This window comes from Petromyzon marinus, chromosome 48, assembly GCF_048934315.1.
Source record: "Petromyzon marinus isolate PM22_M1 ecotype Great Lakes invasive population chromosome 48, UKy_Petmar_22M1.pri1.0, whole genome shotgun sequence".
Taxonomy (NCBI): Eukaryota; Metazoa; Chordata; class Hyperoartia; order Petromyzontiformes; family Petromyzontidae; genus Petromyzon; species Petromyzon marinus.
The window spans coordinates 5,775,142-5,798,214 of NC_133714.1; the positions used below are offsets into that span (position 1 = coordinate 5,775,142).

The 23,073-nt window shown below is 50.9% G+C and overlaps 1 protein-coding gene across 1 annotated transcript in view; it reads left to right on the forward strand.

Moving 5' to 3' along the window:
• The first annotated feature begins 894 nt into the window (after positions 1–894).
• The window catches only part of WASHC1 (WASH complex subunit 1), a 111,897-nt gene continuing 89,718 nt past the window's right edge, over positions 895–23,073 (forward strand). Inside the window, exons 1-2 of the mRNA XM_032972470.2 lie at positions 895–1,163; positions 6,478–6,698. Of these exons, the coding sequence (XP_032828361.2) occupies positions 6,487–6,698 (212 nt within the window). The 5' untranslated portion in view covers positions 895–1,163; positions 6,478–6,486. The remainder of the gene's footprint in view (positions 1,164–6,477; positions 6,699–23,073) is intronic.

Genomic DNA, 23,073 nt, shown 5'->3' on the forward strand with positions numbered 1-23,073 from the left:
CTACCAGCTCCCTCCGCAGGAATGTGTTTCGCTGTTGAGCATAGTACATCCCAACAATGGAGTTGGCTGCACTGCACACAAACGTAGAACGGAAGCAACAGCAGGGCGCAGCCTGTAACACCTGTTATGCACGACGACATAGGTGAGCAGACAATGCCTCCATGATATTTGTCTCTTCACGTAAAATAACATTTCCGACAACCCATCGGCTCAGCGGCCAATGATTTTTTATTTTTAATGATTGATAATTTGATATTTTCTGTTCGGTTTTATATCCATTGTTTCAGTTGCAGTTTCATTTATTAGGTATAGCCCTGTGAGCCATGCGGCTCTTGAATCGGGTGCAACCGCAACAAACAAAAACATGAACAAGAAAACATCTTAAAGTGACTGCGCGCAACAGAAAAATCCAGGAAAAAACAGCAAAGTCTCCTAGAAAAATAAGGGCGGTGGAGGGGGGGGGGGTGGAGGAGGGGGTGAAAGGGGGGTGGAGGGGGTGGAGGGGGGGGCTGGGGGTGGAGGGGGGGTGGAGGGGGTGGAGGGGGGGGTGGAGGGGGGGGTAGAGGGGGGTAGAGGGGGTGGAGGGGGGGGCTGGGGGTGGAGGGGGCGGTGGAGGGGGTGGAGGGGGGGGTGGAGGCTGGGGGTGGAGGGGGGTAGAGGGGGTGAAAGGGGGGTGGAGGGAGGGGGTGGAGGAGGGGGTGGAGGAGGGGGGGAGGAGGGGGAGTGGAGGAGGGGGTGGAGGGGGAGTGGAAGAGGGGGTGGAGGGGAGTTGCGGTGACGTAATGACGTAATGACGTCACCCAAAAAACCGCGAATCCAATGACGACACCGCGCATCCGGAGCGCGGCGGCACGTAACCAGCACAGCAATGCTCCTAACGACGTCACGTCTCTCCGCTAAAAAAAAGTTACGAGATTTTGACGTCACCGCGAGGATTCGTGTGCGTTGCTTCCACCCCCCTCCCTTCTCTCTTCCTCTCCCGTACGCGGAAGGGAGGGAGCCCGGAGCCGCCTCTCTCTCTCTCTCGCTGCTCTTCTCATCTCACCGTGTGATCGTGGGCCCGGGGATCGCCGCGAGAGTGAAAGCGGCCCCGGGGGTTGTCAGCTTGAGCAGCGGGCGAGCGTCCGTCCGCTTCCGTCTCTCTCCTCCCCACCCCGTTCGAGGTGAGGCCACAGCCGACGCCATCCTCGAGGGGCGAGGCGAGGCCCTGCGAGGCGAGCGGAGGAGGTCGCAAGCCTGCATCCATTCTGGAGGAGGAATCCGATGAGCTGTAAAGCTCTTGTTTGTAATTGGGGGGGGGGGGGGCGAACGGGGTCGGAACGTCACGACGACGACGACAAAAAAAACACGATAGGAGGTACAAAAGTATAGGGAAGGTAAACAAAGCGCTTAACAAATACACAGAAATAAAACCAAACTATGTTTAGTTTTGTTTTAAATCTTCGTACAAGCTAAAGGCCAATGAGCTCATTCGCCCAATACGGTGTGTTGGTGGGGTGGAGATGCTGTTTTGCTGTACGTGTCGTCTCGGAGTTTGTGAGCCCTCATCGATTCCCATTGATTGCAACGGCGGAGTACAATTATGAATCGTCGAAGCATTAAATGCAGTGCGTTGTAACGTCAGTCACTTTTGGCCCTCATCGTTAATTCCGACGCTATCTCGTTTCTCTCGCTCAGTCTCTCTCCCTCCTCCACCCGGTTCTCGGTTATCCTTGGTGCGCGAGGCCTTGTGTTGCTTGAATCAGCTGATGGGCACGTGACCACCGCCGCCGTCATCACGGTGACCTTAGCACGGGGTCACCACCCTGCTGGTTAGCAGGGTGGTGACTAAACTATCAACAGAAGGTGTAAACTATCAACAGAAGGTGTATATCGGATTAATTATTCATGTGGCAGCTGCTACATTGGGCAGACGGGACGTAACATCAGCGTAAGACTAAAAGAACATCAGAGAAATATTAAATTATCTCAAATTCAACTGTCGGCAGTGGCAGAACATGCTTGTCAACAAGGACACTCAATTGATTTTGACAATGTTGCAGTGGTGTGTAAAACTAATTATTACTGGCAAAGACTAATTAGAGAATCCATTGAAATTGAGAGGAACAAGAATAACTTTAATCGCTCTGACAGCTACCGGCTTAGTGCGGCCTGGAAGCGTATTATTAAATAATACACATTACATTTTGATTTAAAGAATTACTAATCTACAACTCATTACTAATCATAACCAATGACTGATTACTAATCGATTATATAATTACATTACCCCCCCCTCCGCCTCTAATCACTGCACCTGATGAGTTAAGTGATGACGTCACCCTGCTGCTCTATATAAAACCGGGAGCAAGCGAGGGCTTTACCATTCTGGCGAATTGCCCGATGATGCTGGAAGTATTTACCAGCGAAACGTCGTACTCAAACTGTAAATGTGGATTAACTCTTCAACACACCGGTGGGCTGAAGTAGTGAATTATTTGTCTTTTGTCAACGTGACACTTTTCTTTGCTGATTGGCCGTGTCGGGTGGTGGAGGGTTACGACACATTTATAAATAAACGCGATCTAACCCAAAAACCTTTATTATGAATAATATTGGTCGCGAAAGCCTACGTGTTAAACTGGTTAGCAATACGTTAACCTACACTCACCCGCCGCCGTCATCACGGTGACCTTAGCACGGCGTCACTGAGGGTTACCTGCTGGTTACCAATGCGTTAACCTACACACACCCGCTGCCGTCATCACGGTGACCTTAGCACGGGGTCACCGCGGGTTACCTGCTGGTTACCAATGCGTTAACCTACACACACCCGCTGCCGTCATCACGGTGACCTTAGCACGGGGTCACCACGGGTTACCTGCTGGTCACCAATGCGTTAACCTACACTCACCCGTCATCACGGTGACCTTAGCACAGGGTCACCGCGGGTTACCAATGCGTTAACCTACACTCACTGCTGCCGTCATCACGGTGACCTTGGCACGGGGTCACCACCTGCTGGTTACCAATGCGTTAACCTACACTCACCCGCTGCCGTCATCACGGTGACCTTAGCACGGGGTCACTGAGGGTTACCTGCTGGTTACCAATGCGTTAACCTACACACACCCGCTGCCGTCATCACGGTGACCTTAGCACGGGGTCACCACGGGTTACCTGCTGGTCACCAATGCGTTAACCTACACTCACCCGTCATCACGGTGACCTTAGCACGGGGTCACCGCGGGTTACCAATGCGTTAACCTACACTCACTGCTGCCGTCATCACGGTGACCTTGGCACGGGGTCACCACCTGCTGGTTACCAATGCGTTAACCTACACTCACCCGCTGCCGTCATCACGGTGACCTTAGCACGGGGTCACTGAGGGTTACCTGCTGGTTACCAATGCGTTAACCTACACACACCCGCTGCCGTCATCATGGTGACCTTAGCACGGGGTCACCGAGGGTTACCTGCTGGTCACCAATGCGTTAACCTACACTCACCGCTGCCGACATCACGGTGACCTTAGCACGGGGTCACCACCCTGCTGGTTACCAATGCGTTAACCTACACTCGCCGCTGCCGTCATCACGGTGACCTTAGCACGGGGTCACCACGGGTTACCAATGCGTTAACCTACACTCACTGCTGCCGTCATCACGGTGACCTTAGCACGGGGTCACCACCTGCTGGTTACCAATGCGTTAACCTACACTCACCCGCTGCCGTCATCACGGTGACCTTAGCACGGGGTCACTGAGGGTTACCTGCTGGTTACCAATGCGTTAACCTACACACACCCGCTGCCGTCATCACGGTGACCTTAGCACGGGGTCACCGAGGGTTACCTGCTGGTCACCAATGCGTTAACCTACACTCACCGCTGCCGACATCACGGTGACCTTAGCACGGGGTCACCACCCTGCTGGTTACCAATGCGTTAACCTACACTCGCCGCTGCCGTCATCACGGTGACCTTAGCACGGGGTCACCACGGGTTACCTGCTGATCACCAATACGTTAACCTACACTCACCTGCTGCCGTCATCACGGTGACCTTAGCACGGGGTCACTGCGGGTTACCAATGCGTTAACCTACACTCACCCGTCATCACGGTGACCTTAGCACGGGGTCACCGCGGGTTACCCGCTGGTCGCCAATACCTTAACCTACACTCACCCGCTGCCCTCATCACGGTGACCTTAGCACGGGGTCACCACCTGCTGGTTACCAGTGCGTTAACCTACACTCACTGCTGCCGTCATCACGGTGACCTTAGCACGGGGTCACCGAGGGTTACCTGCTGGTCACCAATACGGGAGGGGAGGGTGGGGAGGGGCTGGGTGGGGAGGGTGGGGCTGGGTGGGCGGTGGGAGGGGTGGGGCTGGGTGGGGAGGGGCTGGTCACCCCGTGGTGCCCTTATTAAACTCAGCATTTAACCTATTCACGCCGGCTTGTGCCCGACCTCACAGTCGGGCATATTTGCGGAATACACCACGCCGCTGTTGACCCTGGCCATTGACCGAGTAACCCAACGTTCCTACCAGCTCCCTCCGCAGGAATGTGTTACACTACAATTCACCCTGTCCTTATCACCATCATCATCATCGGACATGGTCTATCCACTGCTGGATGAAGGCATTCCCAGGCCACCGCCGTCTACTGAACATCTGTGAAAAAGAGCTTCATAGCTCATCGGATTCCTCCAGTATAAATAAAGATCCTGGTTCTGATTTTTCGCGGTCCTTGGATGTAACATTTTATTAGTACATGCACATACTTCGATTTCGTCCCTCCCATCTCTGCGGTGGTGCGCATTCTCAGTGACGTTCCTGCCATTGGCTGTCTCAAACTTGCGTGTGTCCTCTTGTCCACGTGCTATTCTATCTGCGTCCCCGGTGTCATTCCACGCGTGCACCTTTTCACCATCCTCCTCCGTGCGCTTTTGTTCCATTCGCTTTGTCCACGTCCAACTTTTTGACCCACGCGAGAGAGCAGGTGATGCACGCGGACAATAACAACTGTCGAGGTATCTTCCGGCGGAACAAAGTGGAGTACTATAATAATAGGGTTTTTCCCCTTTTTTCTGGCAACAAAACTGAAACCTTTTTTACGAGGATTCATGTCTGCATTAACCACAATACCTGCAGTCAATGCAAAAAAAAACATACTATGATAATATATGCATTTTCCTTGAAACTGATTGGTCCACACCAAGGGACGGCTTTCTATTATGATATTTTGGTACTGGCAAAGGCGAAAGTGGAGTGCTGTCGTACGTGATAGCGAGGGCAGTTATTTAAGGTGGAACGGAATCGAAATGATGAAATATCGAGGTGGGTGACAGTAGTGTCGGAGTTCTTTTGTAAAACTATATTTAATAGTGAAAATCATCCTACCAATGTGCTTAAACAAAATTCTTCATCTGGCTCTTCCTAACTATCACCATACATCACCTGCTTTAATAATTCCACACGATTGGTTAATGCAGCCAAGGGTGCAGTGATGTGGATGAGTGGGTTTGGGTTACAACGGGACATCACAACCCTCTCTGATGGTAAACAGCAACAGCTTAAATCTACAGCTGGGCAGGGGGCGTGGGGGGTTACAAGGTTCTTTTTCCAGGGGTGTGCGATGCAGCGGCTCTTTTGACCGCCCTCCCTTCCCCTTGCTCTCCCCCCCCCTCCTCGCCTGCACAAATCCCTGATCTTTTTTTTGCCCGGCCGAGCTTTACCTCTCCAATGCCAACTGCTGCCGTTTAATTTCACTTGAGGCTCCCCCCCCCCCGTGCCGGGCAGCTTGGAGAGCCGAACAGATTGCCGCGTTCCTCGCCAACCGTTTCGTACACCCGAGTGTTGTGTCGCTTTTTATTACACCGAGTGGAGAGACGCAGAAGTTGCGCGCGTTAGCCTTCTCGTGAGGCCAACGTGGCTGTTTAATAACAACGCGCCAAGGTGGCACGTGTGTACTGGTGCAGCACGCAGTGTTACGGGTACAGGCAGCCAATATTCTCTCTGACGTATTCGTTGTCTCGGGCTCTCCTTTTTGCCCGAGCCATTAAATAGGCATACCCGATCATGTGACCATCTAAATTATCTCGTGCATGATGCATTCGTTCATATGCATGGCACACATTAACTTATTATGTCATTGAGGGAGGGAGTTGGGTATTGACGAGTCCATGCAAGAGCATGAAGATGGCGAGTGAGATCTTGAAATTGATATGGAATTTGATTGGGAGGCAGTTGAGGATTGAGGTATCGTGGTCTCGTAATTAGGCTGCGGGTGAGGAATCTTGACGGCATTTTGGATCAATTCGACGTTGGAGACGAGGGATTTTGTGAGACCTTTAGAGGCGAGAGGTAAGCAGATGGACAGAGCTAACGAACGCTAGTTGGAAAGTGTAATACAAAAACAAGTGGGGGTATTGTCACCAATGGCTGCCGCGCGTATTTGTCCCCCGCTTGAACGGTGTTTCCCTTCCCCAGGCGGTAATCATGGCGCAGCTCGGCGCGAGCGGCGGTGCTGGCGGGGAGGTGCGCGTTGCTCCGGCCGTGGCGCGCCAGTGGTGCGGCGGCGACGGTGGCGGCGAGGCGCAAGTTTACCGCGTGCCGGTGGTACAGCCTGACCTGCGACGGGAGGAGACGGTGCAGCACATCGCCGATGCGCTCGAGGCTCTCTCGCGCATCTCCATCGACATTTTCTCACGGTGAGCCGCGTCTGTCCGTCCGTCCGTCCGGCCGTCCGGCCGTCCACCTGCCTGCCGTCTCCGTCAGCATTCCCCGGGCGCCGGGGAATGTTGTTTCCTTTTGATGATAGGAAGCCGCTTGGGAGCTGTGCGCCTTCAAGTCATCTGGATTGAAAGCTGATTTCTTTAGAACTGATTTTTTTGTGTTTTAGTTTGTTGTCCTGTCCCCCCACCCCGCACCTCCACTTATCACAGTTGGCTACGTACGGTGTGAAATAAGTTTGTACGTACATACGTACAATCTAACGTGCTGTCTGCGAATGCGGCACCCATCTATGTTTGCGTGCCCAGTCACGTGGCTGTCCTTCCATCCATTCTTTGGGAATTCTATCCATCGATCTATCCGTTTGCCTGTCAATCCACCCGGTGGTTCATCCTTCCTACATTATTTATATCCCTATGCGACATACTTGTGGTCCGTTTCTCTGTCTATCCACTGACTGTCAGCTGTCCATCTGCATGACAATTCCGTCCTTCTATTTGACATTTTGTCCTTCACTTTCTCTGTCCCATTCTCCTTTGCACGACTATCTATGCGACACACTGTCTTCATGTCTGTTAATTAATGCGCGTGCATTCGTTGCAATGTTTATCCGTCTTTCCATCAAAATGTCTGTCTGTTTATCTGTCCTTGCCCTTGTGTATGTCCATCTGCAATATCCATCTCGTGGCGTGTAATGATTCATTGCTCAGGTTTTCCATCTTGGCAGCCATCAATCATTCAATCCATATATATACAGTCAATCCTTCTCGACCATCCATCTAGTCCATTTATCCATTCAATCTATTCTCAATAAATCTTTGGGTGCAGGCACTCAACATCTTCCATCCACCCCTAGCCGCTCGTTAACTTTATCTTCAGTTAATTGCTTCCAACCTGTCTCTAAACCCGTCCTTTGAAGCCCATTTGTCCAATTTTTCGGCAATTTGTAATTTGTTTTACTTCGAATCGGAATGGGGGGGGGGGGCGGTGGGAGCATGTTGAGATAATGGGTTTTAATTTTGCACGGTGGATTTGGGTGTCAACAAAAAAAACAACACGTGCAGGTAATAAAAACAATGAACGCTAATAGGACAGACAGTAGGCATGAACAGTGCGACGCCGTCTGCTTTATTAAGAGCGCCGCGGACATCTCGTAAGGACGCAATTGGATTCGACAAGAAATGTAGCGAAAGCATAAACAAACGTGAAATGCTGCATCTGGTGAATATTTCCGAGTGTGCGGATGGGGAGGAGTCACGTGAAATTGTTTGAATGGCTTAATGCCAAATGCAATGGATGTGGACAAAAGCAATAACCAAGGTTAACGGAAGGTAGTTGGTTTGCTTGTATGGAGTTGTGGAACGCGTCAAAACAATGAATTTCGATTTAAAGCTTTCGTGACTGCAGGGATTCATATTCTTGGTTCTTTCGGTAAAGTCACGTAGAAGGGAAATAATAAGAATAAAACATAATAAAATAAAATTCTCACGACGTTTCGGCCACAACGCAAGCAGCCGTCCTCAGTTGAAGAAACAAGCAGCCGTCCTAATATACGCTGTCTTTCCGACAGCTCTGTTTCTTCACGTGAGGACGGCAGCTTGCGTTGTGGCCGAAACGTCGTGAGAATTTTATTTTATTATGTTTTATTTTAATTATTTTATTATTTCCCTTCTACGTGACTTTACCGAAAGAACCAAGAATATCAAAACAATGGTGAAGTTTAAAACGAAACTTTTTTTCTTTACTGTTTTTATTTTACCAGATAAGGCCCGCTGAAGCGACCTGGCCACACATGATAACGTGCCGAAGTGGTTTATCACGCGGAAATGTATCGCAGCTAAACAATCTAAACGCACGTTTATTCTAGAAAGTGCAGGCAAAAACCGGAGGAGCCGGGGGTAAATCCACGCTACCATGGGGAGCGAGAGACGCAAACTCCTCATGTACAAGCGCCAGGGTTGTGATCGAACCCGTGACCTCCTGTGTATACCAGGCGAGGCAGTTACCGCCTCGCCACCTTGGCGAGGCGGTAACTACCATGTGCTGGAAGCTTTTAAGACTTACCAATTGAATGCTGGGGGAAGGAACAAGAGCATTGACAATTACAGCATGAGACGTTTAAAGCTTCATCCTGAACACGGGCATGAGATTTAATCCCTCGTATCGTTTGTGCTACTGTGGCTTTTATGACACCCACATCGATTATGTGTAGCCACTGCAGTTAATGATATACATGGAGCGGTTTTTTTTCTCCTCTGAACTCATTTCCATGACCAGTTTCATTGAATCTCTGTGGTTGTTGGTGATTGGGGGGAGGGGGGTGGGGTAATATAGTTTAGATTTTTGAACCTTTCTTTGGAGATGTCGAAAGTCTCATCGTATTCGTCAATATCGGTTCTTCGTCATGTACGTGCACGTATGTCTGTTTTAAAAGAATCGCTGAAAGCCGCTTTCAGCTGTGGTTTCCCATCAGGAGGCTGATTGATAAATATGGGTGGTTTGTTTCTCCATGGTATTGCATCGGTTGAATGCCGACAATAATATTTTACAGTCCTTTGTCAAGCCACTGTTGGATGAAGGCCTTCCCGCGCCATGTTTGATAGTTGTTTGACCATACTTCACCACTATGGTTGGTTCGGGTCGGAGAATGTTGGTTTCTATTTTTAAACGATTTTTTGTATTTTTCCAGGTAAGGCTCCACTGAGCTCTAGAGCTCTTTTTTTCAGAAGTGACCCGGCCACAAATTATAGCTCAACGCAGTGGCTTATCACGTGGACATTTATAGCAGCCAAATACCCTTAGGCGCACATTACTCAATATGGGATGGAAAAAACGGAGGGCCCGGAGGAAAATCGACGTGGCCACGGGGAAAGAGAAATGCAAACTCAAATATACAGCAGGCGTCAGGGTCGGGATCGAACCCATGACCTCCTGCATACCAGGCGATGGAGGTAACATCTTGCCACAGCGGTTGCCCAGGGCCAATTTCAATATCACTTGCCACTGATGTTGGCCACAATTGGGTATCAGATTTATGTCTCCGGGCTCATGGTGCAGTGTGCCAACCACCGTGCCCACGACTCCACCACCGCCAGCATTCAATCTTCCTCCCACGCTGCGGCCTCCGTCAACGAAGCCGCGAAGCCAAACCGTACAGAACCTCGTCACGGCTGCTTCAGAGATGATTTATAAACGCCCCCCCCCCCCCCCCCCCCGCATCCAGTCGCACAGAATCCGTCATCATCTTGGCTCTCTGTTACCAATTAACGATATACCACTTCTTTCCCCTTTAGCAGTCAGCCACCACTTAGGTTGGACATTTCTGTATAATTACTCGCAATTACAGCCCACGCGGCTTTAGCGGGCGGGCAAGTGTCTGGTGCAACGAGCGAGAGAGCGCCCCCCCCCGTGCCCGTCAAAAATTGGCTAGCGTAGGTGGCAGCTCGCCGTGACGGTCGTCGGCGGTTGCGACGATGACGACGCTGACGACGACTTGATCGTGTCGACCGCCGCACCGCTTCCAAACAACAACAACGACCGAACAGCGACAGGAATCCTCCTGAGATTTCCCAGATCACCCAACCCCGCATTGATCACGGTAATTATGTAATGGTTACCTCGAGGAGTAAATGCGTCGGTGATTAATGCGGCCGATTAAGATTTAATGTCTCGCCCCTTAATGACGTTGTTGATAGATTGGGTTTGTTTATTTCTAATTGTTTTTTTTTAAGACATTTGCCTTTCCGCAATATTTGTTAGTACCTAATGGACTCCCCGGCGAGAAGAGTTTTTTCACCGCAGGGAAAAAAAGCTGTAATTCGAACGATATCGACCGCCCCACCCCCTGACGTACGTGGTGCATGCAGTTTACAAATGTACGATCGTTACCTTTCGCGGAATAATTCATAGCCAACTTAAATTGTGAGCAAGTAATTTTCATGCAAAACGAGAGATGGAAAGCGTAGGTCTTCTTCCCGAACGTGCTGTAAAGTGTGTTCAGTTGATCATCGGTTATCCGGCACCTCGCGATTATAAGGCTGCCAACATCCGGCGGTCCCGGTGCTGATCCGGCGAAACCGGCAAATCTGCTCCGGTCCGGCGATCGGTACCATGTGCGTGACAAAAATTTAGCTATGCTTGATTTTAGTGTCAAATATTACATACAGTACATTATACACTACATACAACTCAAACAATGAAAATACTGCACGTGTATACATCACCCGTGCACCGTATTTACGGGACAATAAACACGGTAACTTTTGACAATGGGACATTTATTTTTTCTCTTTGTACGTTTATCGATGTCAATTTCATATAGCAAACATAAAAAACACGTGGAAAAATGTACAAAACAAACCTAAAACGTAATGTTTCGCAAGAATGTGCAAAAGTAAGCTGTTTGCATAAACAAAGACCTTGATCTGTACGTCTCAAAAACCTCCAGGGTTCTTCCCGACAAGGTAGAGAGCTGAAATTTGGTACGTAGGTAGTAGTAATTTCAGAGACGCTAATAGTAGGAGGCACACACGTTTATTCTACAGTTCCACAGTGCAGGGGACAACTGCACCCGGGTCAGGACAGCCGACACACTGCCTGACCCACAACGCCGAGGCGGTGAAGACGGGGACGAAGACTTGCGTAGTTGATGGGTTCCATTCCAAACGACAGCAGCCCCGACCCAGCGTCGGGACCTCCCTTTTATCCTCCCCAGCGTGGCCTGGCTCCGCCCTCGTCCACGCCCCCTTCTGGAACCTACCAGAAGGTGTTCTGGGCTTCGCCCCACGTGTCCCCTCTGTCACCTTTACCCTACATCCCGCACCCCGGCCTATCACGTGCCCTGCTGGCAGACTGGGCTACTACACCCACAATCCCGCTCTCTACCAGTAACCAGCGCTATGTGCCCTATTGACCCATTCTATGTCACTATACATAGGTAGCTTTTAGGACACAACAGCACAAATCTGAAAAGCCTAATTTTTTTCATTTTAAGGCCCCCAGATATCGAATTTAAGTGCCCCATGAACATGTTTGTGCCTAAAGCTAGAAACATTGTCCTATCCTTTATTGTTTTTCAGATATTTCGGAATAAAGCGGTTTTGAATAAAAAAAAATCATTTTATAATGTTGAAATCTCAATAATTTGAAAACAGTAAAGGATAAGACCTTCCCCTCATAGAGTATTGAGCTGATACATTTTTGTTCTTTCTAATAAAAAAATAACGTAATCTTTAAATTGAGCGGTTTCTGATGGGTAAATCTTTATATAACAAGTTGAATGAAGTCGTCAACAATTTTAGTTTTCTGGTGGAAAAATACGCATTTTTTAGTAGTAGTAATTGTAGATATAATTTGAAAAACATAGTAATATCAGGTTCATTATTATATCTATTGAATACTTTTGCCTGGCGACGACAGGCTTTATGAACTAGTTTTAAATAACGATTTAGTGATTATCCGGCGTTATTGAAAATCCAGTGCCCCCTTCCCCTCCGAAGCCTCTGGATAAATCGATGATCTGCTGTGTATATATATGAATTATATGTAAACAAAGATATAGTCTTGACGGACTGTTTTGGGCAACAGCTGTTGGCGAACACCAATTTAGGCCAGGAGGGTATCTGAGTGGGAGAGAGGTCAGCACCACGCCCAGCCGCCTTCGTCTGGTCAATGTGAAGGTTACGCACCAGTACCAGGTACTCACTGAAGGCCGAGTCGACCGAGGGGAGGCCCAGGACCGGTTCGGATATGTTGCCGCTGATTTTGGCCACAAGTCGAAATCGAACTAGGGCCTCCGGGTCCGCAGCGCGGTGTGCTGAAACGCTACACCACCGCCTCCCACTGCATGTGAAACACTCATATACAAAGACAAAGATCCCCCCTATAGCCTATAACAGGCTGTTGGGGAAAATGCTGTTTGTGAGCACCTATGAAGGCCGGTGCAGCACGAGAGGGGGTTGGTGGCCAGGACCACGCCTGGCCGCCTTTGTCTTCCCAGTCTTGATGTTTTAACACACCGCCCCAGATACTACTTTAAGGCTGAGTCGACTCAGGGGAAGTCCAGGACCGGTTCAGATATTTGTCACCGATGTTGGCCGTGATGCGGGAATCGAACTCAAGTCCCCCCCCCCCCGGGTTCGTAGCGCAGTGCTCGCTAACCGCTCCGCCACCACTCCAAAACACATGCGCACACACACACACACACAGACAAAACTGCTCGGCTCTAGAAATGCCCGGGCCAATCGAGGACAAAAAAAATTGAATTGACAACTCCAAAATGAGGTATTGATGCTTTCTTAAAACAAAGGTTCAGAGGTCAGCGAAGGGTTGCACCCAGCTTATAAGGCTGCGGACCACATCTGGCTGCACTTCTGGGGAGCAGGCACCGGTTGCAACCCCATTCCCCCATGCCCCCCCGGTGCTCGTGCAAGGGCTCTCGTGTCGTCCCTCGTTGAACCGAGCAGCAAACGTATATTATTTCCTTTGACACGTAGGCTTTCGCGACCAATATTATTCATAATAAAGGTTTTTTTGGGTTAGATCGCGTTATTTATAAGTAACGCGATCTAACCCAAAAACCTTTATTATGAATAACACATTATTTGTTTGTTGCCTGGCCCAGCAAATACGGCGACCCCGCGGCATTTGTTTCCGTCCGATGGATTTAATTTTCGCTGTGCGGCCGTGCACGCCTTGCTCCAACGGCTGCTGTTTTAGCGTTTCTATTCACGCTTCCCCCGCCACCCCCGCACCAACGGTTAGCACGGTTGGCTACGCATGGCACGGAAGAGGTTGAACGAACGAACGCACGCACGCGCGCACGCGCGCGCGAAATATCTGCCAAAGTTAACGAGATTGGTTACACGGCAACGAGTGCGAGATGCGTGAGCCCTCTTCGGCCCAAAGCGGCGACGTCACGCGTCGTCGCGTGGCGTCGCCCTGTTCTCACGGCGACCGTCGCGAACGGAAACGCCTCCGCGCGCTTGGAAAGCGTTGCAGAATCCGCGAGCAAGCGCGAGTCTTCCTCCCCGTTTAATTGAAACCGGCGGCGACCTTGGACGAAGCTGCTAGTAACGCGCGTTCGCGCCCCCACCCTCGCAGCCTCAAATTTTCTACCTCCGCCCCTCCTCCTCGACCCCCCCCCCCCCCACAAAAAAAAAGAATATCGCCGCGGCAAATGAACATGATCCAGTTTGGCGCGTGGAGAAGAGTGGGACCGCGTGAATCGCCCTGGGGTCGCACGTCACGTGTTCACGAGTGAGACCGTACGAAATGCGCCGAGGCACTAACTCCATTTGCTAGATGCGTCGCTCACTTTCTGCTTTGGTGGTGGGGGGGGGGGGGTGCGGGAACGGGTGGCTTGTCCGCATATGCGTCTCGAGCGGAGCGGACACGGTTTCATTATCGCTCACTTGCCGTCGCCGGCAACACCGGGCTCGATCGGAGACATCTCGAGATTAAACTCGCGCCGCTGGTGAGGCGAGGGCCCCGGGTCGACTCGGAGGTCGGAGCATTCAGCCGGCACTGCTCTCAGACTCCTTGGGTTTGAATTCCGGCAGCCGCCCTTGTGATGAGAGTTCCTTGTTCTCGCGTGTAGCGAGTTGATGGTCTCTGTCCGGTCACCGACGGCTGCGTATAATTATAATAAGCCGTCACGCGAAATCCGTTTCCGAGCGTCATTGGCCTGCATTCTATCGGTGAGAAATTAAACGTCGGTTTGATTTGTCAAGCGGCGGGCATTACAGCCGGTGGCGGTAAAGGGTGAGAAATGCCGACCCTCTGCTGTGCGGGAACAGAGGTCATTCGAAGGGATCTCGGTGTTGGGGGGGGGGGTGGAGTAGCTCTGTGTGATGCCCGTTTCCCTGACGCAAGTTCTATGATACGAGTGGTTGTACCGCCGTGGGAGTGATTTGAATGGACGTTTCAGGACGTGACGGCCAGCACCACAATCGCAACGAAATTGTGGAGGAAGTAATAATAACAAAGAATGTCGCCGCCATTCATGCTTTTTTTCCCCCCCCCGATTGCGTTGGCACGGGTTTGCCGAGCGGAGTGGCACGAGACGGGGGAGCAAACAAAATGAGTCCAGACCCCCTGCGGGATCCCGCAGTTGCAATCCCTACCGAACCCCCCAAAGTCGCCTCGAGACCCCCACCCCCCCCCAAGGTGCGAAATAATTCATGGCCCCTGGAGGGAAGTGAAGGCGAGCGTCTGTGACCCCGTTGGCGTTTAGGGAAGGTCGTTGAAGCATCGACCTGAATAACCCCTCTCGCTCACGCCGCCAAATTGACAGCGTTGACAAAAAACTGAAGAAAAAAAAACGGGCGACGCAGCCGATGCCGCCGCCCTCTTATGTTTATACGGGCGCGGTGGCGTGCGCCTGCCCTCCGGTGCTTTGCAGGCAAGGGTTGCTGAACCACACGCATCATTTGCCAAACTCCCCAAACTTTGTCGACTGCAGGGAGACCAGCAAATGCCAGTAGAGCAAAGGGGTCTGCGAACCTATCTTTAGCGGATCTTTGAGTGTGCTTTAGGGTTTGTTTAAAAACTATAAAACTATAAACTTTTCCATTTTACCAGGTGAAGGCCCACTGAGCTATAAAGGTTTTTTTTCAGAAGCGAGCTGGCCACAAATGATAGCTGAATGCTCTCCAGTAGGTCGTGGGCTCGATCCCAACCCTGGCACCCAGGATATTAGGAATTGGCGTGTTCTCCCCGTTGTCACGTGGATTTTCCTCCCAGTCCTCCGGTTTTTCCCTTGACATTTAGAATCAACATGTGTTTAGAGTATTTGTCTGCTATATATACATTTTCACTTGATAAGCCACTTCGTTGAGCTATCGTTTGTGACCAGGTCGCTTCTGAAAAAGAGCTATGTAGCTTACCTGGTGAAATAGTTATTTTTTTTGCTTAGTTTACAATCCCGTCTAATTCCACGTTGTTCACGCACAGATTGGATGCTGCCGTGTGACTGCACACAAACCGAAGATTGCCCTGGTAGCGTCGCCCAATAAAATAATCCGCGTTTGAGAAATGCAAGAATCACCTGTTCAAGAGATTGGCTGCGTAGATCACAGGTCAAGAGTGGCTCGCTGGCATGGCTGAGAATCTGTGTTCGACTCCAGGTTTGTTTCCTCTGATTAAATAGGATTCTCAAACGTGGTGAGTTTATGGTCACGAGTGACACAGACTCGTGCAGAAATCAACGGGTTGTTATTAAACCGAGTTCTCGACCATAGTAAGTTAACGGTCTGAACCCAGTCACCGATGACTGTGCAAAAGAGCCATCGCGTTACATTGGGTTCTGCACTTGCGACATTCTAGCTGTGAGAATAAAAATGACCAGTTTGCTGCAATGCAACGACTGCTACTCTCGTCACTGGCAGTGTGGCTGGTGAAAGTGCCGCCCCCTTACCGTGCCGGGACAGCGATTGTCACTTCAAAGCGATCTCAGCGGTAGCCCTGTGATATCCGCTTCCACGGGCTGGCCCTCCCTGCACGAACGCTCGCGCTTCTCTGCGAGATCGCTCGCACAATATGGGCTCGCGAGGCTCGCGTATTGGAGCGAGTGTCTCTCAGAGCGACGCGCTCGCGCGTCACGCGCCCCCGTATCCTCTCCTCCTCTCTCCGGCAGCCTCACCTGTAATTTATGACGTGGAGCTCTCTCTCTTTTTCCCCCCGCGGCGGTTCGGCGGCCGCCCGAACGTGCCGGGCCTGTGGGTTTCATAACTGCGCCACGAGCGTCGGGATACACAGCCCTCCCACGTGGAACTCCCCCCTCCTCACACCCCCCTCCTCACACCTCACCCCCCCCCCCCCCCCCCCCCTTTGTGGACAGCCCGTACCTTTCCGTGTGAGACGCACGCTCCGCTCCAAAGCCCAGCGCTGCTATTAGGCTGTCCGTTAACCGCAAAGGGGAAGCCAATTAGAAGAAGAAGAAGGTAGGCGGCGTCGTCGTTCATTTTCTCTCTCTTTTTTTTTTTCCGAACGTCGGCTTCGCCGCGCGTGGGTGACTTGTGCTCGCCACGTGTCGTCGCGTCGCCCGCTCAATCTCGATGGCCCCCCTCCCCGCCCGCCTCCCCCCCTGCTCCCCCCACGGTGGCGTTGACATGATTTAGTTTTTTTGTAGTGCCAGACCCCCCCCCCCCCCCCCCCAATACCTCTCTTCACATCGAGAAGTCGAAGCAGAGAGTCCCGTTGCCCGGATAAGGGGGGGTGGGTGTGAAGGAGGTGAGGTGGCGAGGGGGGGAGGAGGAGGGACTGTAGGGGGTGAAGGGGGTGAGGGCGACCCCCAACGGGTTACATCGGGGGACGTCCGTCCGTGCGTGTGTATGTGCGCGCGCGTGCCTTTATAGGTGCTCGCAAACAGCACTTGCCCCATGAGTCTGTTAAGGCTGCACGGGGGATCTTTGTCTCTGTGGGCGAGAGTTGAAGACGATGCCCCCACCGCCAAAGAACGAGCGAAGTCAAACTGCGCTTGGTAATTCCCAGCCACTCTCAGTGGTCATTTAGGTCGGAAATTGGGGGAGTTTAAAGATGAATGGGAAATAGAATAACATCAAATATGTACGCAAAATTAAAACCGAATGAATTACTCTCTGGGAAGTGCCCTCCTGGCTGTGCCTTTTGTAATTACAAAATTGGTCTATTAACTCTTTCCTCTCGACGCATATTGATTGTGTTATGTTACTCAATTTATTTTGCTGGCACGAAATTTGGTCCCGAAATCGAAAATGCTGGCGTGAAGCCTCTTTTCATAACAGTTCCATGCTCCGATTTTTTTATTAAGGCCCTTACTGAGTCCACTGCTGGATGAAGGCCTTCCCCGCTCTGTGATCCATCTCGTCACTGCAATTTTGCTGGCAGTGCCTGGCGGCGGGGGGGGGAGGTGGGGGGGGGCTGGAGGGAGGTTGCGCGGTGGAGGAGGGAGGGAGCTTAGGACCAGTTCGGATTTCGACAAAGAGCGTAGCACGCACACCGTTGTTCCACCTCTCTGCTGTACTCGTGCTGTGATTGCTGCTGTTGAGAGTGAATTGAGCGCCCTCCATTAACGGCAAATCTGCAGTTCTCGCCAATAGCGTGCAGTGGATTTGCCGAACTAAAATTGTTTTCATGTTTCGGGTCAGACCTTGATATTTATTAAGACAGGTTTTACATTTCCCCTCCCCTCTCTCTTCATCTTTATTTTTGTGTTATTTCCCCCCCCCCTATGTCAGTGCTTGAAACGGTGATGGGCGGTCGGGTAAATTGATGTTGAGCGAAGGTCAGGAGGAGAGGCCACTCAGGAGGAGAGGCCACGTTAACACGCACGTGGCTTTCCAGATGCTTTGCGTAATAGCTTCGGGATTAATACCGCGATTGCTGATACGCTGGGTTGACCTCGGCGGTGTTGCTGTGCTGCGCGAGTGAGCTCAGTGTTAATCCGTTACTTAAATAGAGACATACATGGTGATGTTAGGGGGCAGCACAGGTGGATTGAATACCCAATTCCACACACACAAATACGTACAGCTTGCACAGTGGCAGGTGCTGCTACGAGCACCTGTGAAGGCCGGCACGGCACACGAGGAGGTGGGTGGGCAGCACCACGCTCGACCGCCTTTGTCTCCCCAGTGGCGATGTTTACACACCGCACCGGGTACTCCTTTGAGGCCGAGTCGACCTAGGGGAGGCCACAGGACCGGTTCAGATATTTGCCAACTATTTTAGCCGTGAGCACGAATCGAACTCCGGTCGCCGATTTCCTAGCGCAGAGCGATGATCACTGCACCACTGCTCCACCCTCCACACAAGGATCCCCCATATAGACTGTTGGGACAAGCGGTGTTAGCGAGTACCTAGGAAGGCCAACATTGCACACGATGGGGTGGGTGGCCAACAACACTACCGGCCGCCTTGATGTTTACACACTGCCCCAGGCACTAATTTAAGGCTGAGTCGACTTAGGGGAGGCCCAGAACCGGTTCAGATATTCGTCGCTGATGTTGGCCGTGAGCGGGAATGGAATTGGGGTCGCCGGGTTCGGGGCGCTTGCGCGCTATCCACCGCACACGTAAACACGCACACATGCGCAGAGACGTGCGTGCACACACGCACTCACACGGAGACACATGGAACCTGCTACGAGTTAATTTCAGTTGGGCTGCTCACGATTGATGCAGAGATGACGGGGTTTTTTTTTTGTTGCCGTGTATTTTTTTTTCTTCATATTACAACCGAAATATAAAAAGGGGCCTCAAAATTGTTCCATTACCAACAGAACACCTGCCACATTGCGTATGCGCGCCTAGCTGGTGGCGATAGCGGTGACGGCAGTAACGGCAACAGCAGGAGCAGCACGTGACAGGGGTCACAGGTCAATGCTTTGGGAGCGGCGGCACGGCGGTCGGCTCCGCGGTGCGCTGAGAACCCGGCGACCCGAGTTCGATTCCCGCGCATGGTCAACACCAGTGACGGCATTTCTGAACCGGTCCTGGGCCCTCCTCCCCTCGGTCGACTGGTCTCCAAATGAGTGCCCGGTGTGTGGTGTGTAAACATCGTCACTGGGAAGACAAAGGCGGCCCAGCGTGGTGCTGGATACACACCCCCTTCGTGTGCTGTGCCGGCCCTTTGTAGGTGCTACAGTGAGGGAAAAAAGTATTTGATCCCCTGCTGATTTTGTACGTTTGCCCACTGACAAAGAAATGATCAGTCTATAATTTTAATGGTAGGTTTATTTGAACAGTGAGAGACAGAATAACAACATCAAAATCCAGAAAAACGCATGTCAAAAATGTTATAAAATGATTTGCATTTTAATGAGGGAAATAAATATTTGACCCCCTCTCAATCAGAAAGATTTCTGGCTCCCAGGTGTCTTTTATACAGGAAACGAGCTGAGATTAGGAGAACACTCTTAAAGGGAGTGCTCCTAATCTCAGCTTGTTACCTGTATAAAAGACACCTGTCCACAGAAGCAATCAATCAATCAGATTCCAAACTCTCCACCATGGCCAAGACCAAAGAGCTCTCCAAGGATGTCAGGGACAAGATTGTAGACCTACACAAGGCTGGAATGGGCTACAAGACCATTGCCAAGCAGCTTGGTGAGAAGGTGACAACAGTTGGTGCGATTATTCGCAAATGGAAGAAACACAAAAAAACTGTCAATCTCCCTCGGCCTGGGGCTCCATTCAAGATCTCACCCCGTGGAGTTACAATGATCATGAGAACGGTGAGGAATCAGCCCAGAACTACACGGGAGGATCTTGTCAATGATCTCAAGGCAGCTGGGACCATAGTCACCAAGAAAACAATTGGTAACACACTACGCTGTGAAGGACTGAAATCCTGCAGCGCCCGCAAGGTCCCCCTGCTCAAGAAAGCACATATACATGCCCGTCTGAAGTTTGCCAATGAACATCTGAATGATTCAGAGGACAACTGATTGAAAGTGTTGTGGTCAGATGAGACCAAAATGGAGCTCTTTGGCATCAACTCAACTCGCCGTGTTTCGAGGAGGAGGAATGCTGCCTATGACCCCAAGAACACCATCCCCACGGTCAAACATGGAGGTGGAAACATGCTTTGGGGGTGTTTTTCTGCTAAGGGGACAGGACAACTTCACCGCATCAAAGGGACGATGGACGGGGCCATGTACCGTCAAATCTTGGGTGAGAACCTCCTTCCCTCAGCCAGGACATTGAAAATGGGTCGTGGATGGGTATTCCAGCATGACAATGACCCAAAACACACGGCCAAGGCAACAAAGGAGTGGCTCAAGAAGAAGCACATTAAGGTCCTGGAGTGGCCTAGCCAGTCTCCAGACCTTAATCCCATAGAAAATCTGTGAAGGGAGCTGAAGGTTCGAGTTGCCAAACCTCAGCCTCGAAACCTTAATGACTTGGAGAAGATCTGCAAAGAGGAGTGGGACAAAATCCCTCCTGAGATGTGTGCAAACCTGGTGGCCAACTACAAGAAACGTCTGACCCCTGTGATTGCCAACAAGGGTTTTGCCACCAAGTACTAAGTCATGTTTTTCAGAGGGGTCAAATACTTATTTCCCTTATTAAAATGCAAATCAATTTGTAACATTTTTGACATGCGTTCTTCTGGATTTTTTTGTTGTTATTCTGTCTCTCACTGTTCAAATAAACCTACCATTAAAATTATAGACTGATCATTTCTTTGTCAGTAGGCAAACGTACAAAATCAGCAGGGGATCAAATACTTTTTTCCCTCACTGTACTCGCGAACGACATTTTTGCCCAACACTTTGGTTGTCTTTTTGTGGCCGCTGCGTATGTAGTGGCAAGATGTTAACTACCTCGCCTGGTATACAGGAGGCAGTGGGTTCGATCCCGACCCTGACGCCTGTTGTATATTTGGAGTTTGCGTGTTCTCTTTCTCTCTCTCCCCGTGGCCGCGTGGAATTTTCTCAGGAATCATGCGTTTGAGAGTATTTGGCCGCTGTAAATTTCCACGCGATGATAAGCCGCTTGCTTCGTTGAGCTATCAATTGTAATTGCCATTTCGCTTCTGAAAAAGAGCTATGAAGCTCAGTGGGACCTTACCTGATGAAATAAAAAATAAATGTTTGTTTAGTTTTAGTCCGCGGGCACAGGGCTTGAATTGCTGGTTCGTTCAACACTCTCCAACCCTGCAACGTTTCAGGGCTGCAACGTCCGAGTTGACAACGAGCACGCGGAGCACATTGGCACGCACGGCCGAGTTATTGAGATTGTTCAGATTGTTTTGCCGCTATGAATGTCCCAACGACGAGACACTTTGTCGCGCTACCATTTGTGGCCAAGTCGCCGGGTAGGATGGGGATGGTTTATTTGTATTTGTGTTTTGGTGATTTGTTTACCTCTCTTATACTTGGCACTACTATCATGTTTTTTTTTGTATTATTTCTTGTTGTAACGTTCTTATATCCGTCCCTGCTGGAGATCTGTGAAAAATAGCTTCATTGCCCATTGGATTCCTCCAGTATAAAAATCCTGGCCAGAAGTTCCAACGCAGCGTATCATCCCTCCGGGGCTCAAGAAAATTGGGAACCGCCTTGTGGGACTTTGCTCTTCCCGGGGTTCTGTAGGACGACCGAAGGGTTGTGAATTGGACACGAGCACCTCATCTTTGTTGTGAGCAGAAGAAAAAATATAAGCATACCCTTGTTGAGTTTTGACCGGTTGAGAGGCGAGTGACATTGCACTTGTGTTTCATTAACAGAGCCTCTCTGTCGCCACGGGGTTCTATTAAGCTGCGCTGTGATTAGACTGTGACATTTCCACCACGAGCTCAAGAGTTGAAACTCGGAGATAAGTGCCTGCCCATACTTGTGTAGGGAATGAGTCACCGTAGCGCGCGCCGCCGGGAGATTTGTCGACAATGGGGGTTGCTGCCCGTTCTACACCTTTGGGCATGGAGCCTGTGGGCAAGGCAGGGAGCCCTCTGGGGCCGAGGGCGGAGCCTGGCCACGCTGGGCAGGAGTAAAGGCGAGCTCCGACTCACAGTCGGGGCTGCTGCGATCTGGAGTGAAACTCGTCGTGATCTTCGTCGTCGTGATCTTCGTCGTCGTCGTGATCTTCGCCCTCTGCAAGCTGTGGCACCATGTTGGCTGTCCCGACCCGGTGTGTGGTTATCTCCTAAGGTTGTGAAGGCTGGAATAAAAGAGAGAGCACCTCCTACTCGTGTCTGTGAATTAGCACACTACACTTGTTTCAGCATAAAGCCCACTTTTCCCGTTTGAATTGTGACCAGTTGAGACATCGCTCATCACTGAAGCAGTCAAACTCGAGTCACCGGGTTCATAGGGCAGCATGCTAACCACTGCGCCACAGCTCCAAACAACAACAACAACAACAATGATAGCCGCCAATCACCGCAAGCTTGCACCGGGGTAGGGGCAATTTGAGGCCATGTGACGCGTTGAATGCTCGCTGGTAGGGAGGTGACGGGAGAGGCCCAGGTGGAGCTGATTGGATTTGCCGACGATTGGACCCTTAGCAGCTCCACGCACAACATATATGTACACACACACACAGACAAAAATAATAATCCCTATTCGCCAAACAGACTGTTGAGGCCACTGCTGTTAGCGGGCACCTATTAAAGCCGGTGCAGCACACGTAAAGGTGGGTGGCCAACACCACTGCATACCGCCTCTGTCTCCCAGGTACAGTACTCATTTAAGGCTGAGTCGACGTAGAGGAGGCCCAGGACTGGTGAAAATGTTTGCCACTGTCAGTCGTAAGCCGGAATCGAATCCCGGGACGCTAGCTTCATACACAAAGATAAAGATCCCCGTATAGCCTTCACAGACTGTTGAGGCAAGTGCATGTTCATGGGCACCTGTGCAAGCCGATACAGCAA